Genomic DNA, 2,139 nt, shown 5'->3' on the forward strand with positions numbered 1-2,139 from the left:
CCAAAAGTCTTTCCATTCTGCTTTTCAGAGTATCTTTCTCTTCCATCACGTCTAGCGGTGTGATGGAGACTGCCGCTGGATGCATTCATCGGTCATAAGCAGTTTGTGGCTTTTCCGTGATGAGAACGAGAGAGGGATCCCAAGCAGGTCTACTCAGAACCCTACTCAGGTCTGGTCAATGGGGGCCCACTCCCAGGACAGGGCTCTTGGGACAGCACTGCGCGCCAGGAAGGGCTCAGGGGCTCCCTCCTCCCTCACCGTGTGCACAGCCCAAAGAATCCAAGCCTCCTGGCTTCAGCCAAAGACAATGTGTTATGATGTCCCCAAGCCGGGGAAGAAAAACAAAAGTTGTAGTTTGTTCTCTTGCCTACAGACCAGGATGCGATTTGGGGTCCTGTTCTCCAGGCAACAGAACAAGCCCCAAGTTTGTTGTTTCACCTGGTTGGGCATCACCACCAACTGCAGCTCACTCCATACCAAAAATCTTAATTCTTGAGGTTCCATGTGTAGGAAGGAAGGGGTGGCAGGGGGCACACACTCCCCACGATGCCCTCAGTCACAACTGGACCAAGCTTTGTTCCCGACCTCCGAGTCCAATCACTGCTGCGCAAAGGACAGAGAATTTCACCTGGACTCTCCTTGGCCCCGGCCCTCACTAGCCGACTTTGACCCAGCACTCTCTCACTCTCAGATTAGCCTACCTCAGTGGGTTGTTGTGAGAGTAACATGAGGAGAACTGCCATGCTCCTAAGCTCCGGAAGAGACAAGAGGGATACATAAAAAATACAATGGATTATAGTTGAGCGCCTACCTGAACAGTGGAGCATCGCAACAGACGCAGTGGTACATCCCAGGCTCCGTGTTAGACAGATACATCCCACTAAAAGGCTTCAAACATGTACATTAAGGTTCTAATCCAAAAGCCAGTCACCTCTTCAAAGTTACCTTGCAATGCTGAGCTTCAGCCAGGATTTCTGTGGCAGCTGGGTGGGCGTGCATTCAAGCTGCCAGCTCTACATGGCACCCTGCGGCTGTGTTCCACTCCCACCTTATACGCCTTCTGAACTATGGGGTCAGGCATGGTGCTTTCTCACCGTAATACTGCTTTGTATTGTTTGTGTTTAAAAACTGGTTAAAAGATTATTGGCAGTAAGTCCGGGACAGACAAAAATAGAAAATAGAGAACAGAAAGGAAACTTGCAAAGCTGCCTTTAACTGAATCGGCCAGTCAGGTATTTTCTTTTATTCTGAGCAGCGGTAGCTGCCCAAGATCTCGGCAGCTGCCCAGACATCTTTCCTAGTCCTGCGAGTTTAAACCGGAGATGCTCGGGACTGTGTCCTGAGACACTGAAGGGAGGGGGGTCTGCACCTGTAAAGGCAGGGGTGGACAAGAGCCAATCTGGATTGGGGCCTCACAGCAATTTTTAAAGAACTACAGCAGGTACTAAAATGGCACTGGTGGCCATGGGATAGACCCATGACCATTGTCACATGTAGTCTAGCGCTCCTGGCATGCAAACATACACTTTGCTGCTGAGCCAGGGGCCCTTCCTACACTTGCTGTGTCAGGACTTGAACTCCTTTCTCCTGTTTCTCATCTCAGTTCTTCTTCCCACTGTCCTCTTGGAGCAGTTAGTACCGGGGAGGTCAGGTCTTCACACATTTATGCAATTTACCATCATAGAGTGGCTTACAATGGATACGATGTTCATAAAAGACAGGTATAGCAGTGGCTACTACCATGCTAACTAAAGCTTTGGGCGATGATTTGCTTAACATAATAGTCAAGCATGGTCTCTTCCTCCTTGCTGATATTAATGAGAGCAAAAAAGGAGTCTACAACCTATCTGGAGAATACCTAGATCAGAGACAAGCAAATCATATCCTGGAGGCCCCATCTGGCCCACAGGAGCTTTTCATTGGACTCTTAAGCTGCTCAACAGTCTCTCAGGAACACTGGGCCACAAGACTAAGGCTCCAGCGAGTGGGTTCACATGCCTGAAAAATACTCAGATGGCTCAAGGACCAAGTGCCACTAAGCCCAGCCGAGCAAGAGAGGAAGAGGAAGAAAGAGGAAGAAAGAGGAAGAAAGAGGAAGAAAGAGGAAGAAAGAGGAAGAAAGAGGAAGAAAGAGGAAGA

General features: G+C 49.3%; 1 protein-coding gene across 1 annotated transcript in view; it reads right to left on the bottom strand.

The window, feature by feature from the left end:
• Nucleotides 1-2,139, bottom strand: part of MSRB2 (methionine sulfoxide reductase B2) — a 13,445-nt gene that overhangs the window by 5,161 nt on the left and 6,145 nt on the right. The window contains exon 3 of the mRNA XM_015406960.1: nucleotides 812-888. Within this exon, the coding sequence (XP_015262446.1) occupies nucleotides 812-888 (77 nt within the window). The remainder of the gene's footprint in view (nucleotides 1-811; nucleotides 889-2,139) is intronic.

Source organism: Gekko japonicus, unplaced genomic scaffold (assembly GCF_001447785.1).
Source record: "Gekko japonicus isolate JY-2015 unplaced genomic scaffold, Gekko_japonicus_V1.1 scaffold1483, whole genome shotgun sequence".
Taxonomy (NCBI): Eukaryota; Metazoa; Chordata; class Lepidosauria; order Squamata; family Gekkonidae; genus Gekko; species Gekko japonicus.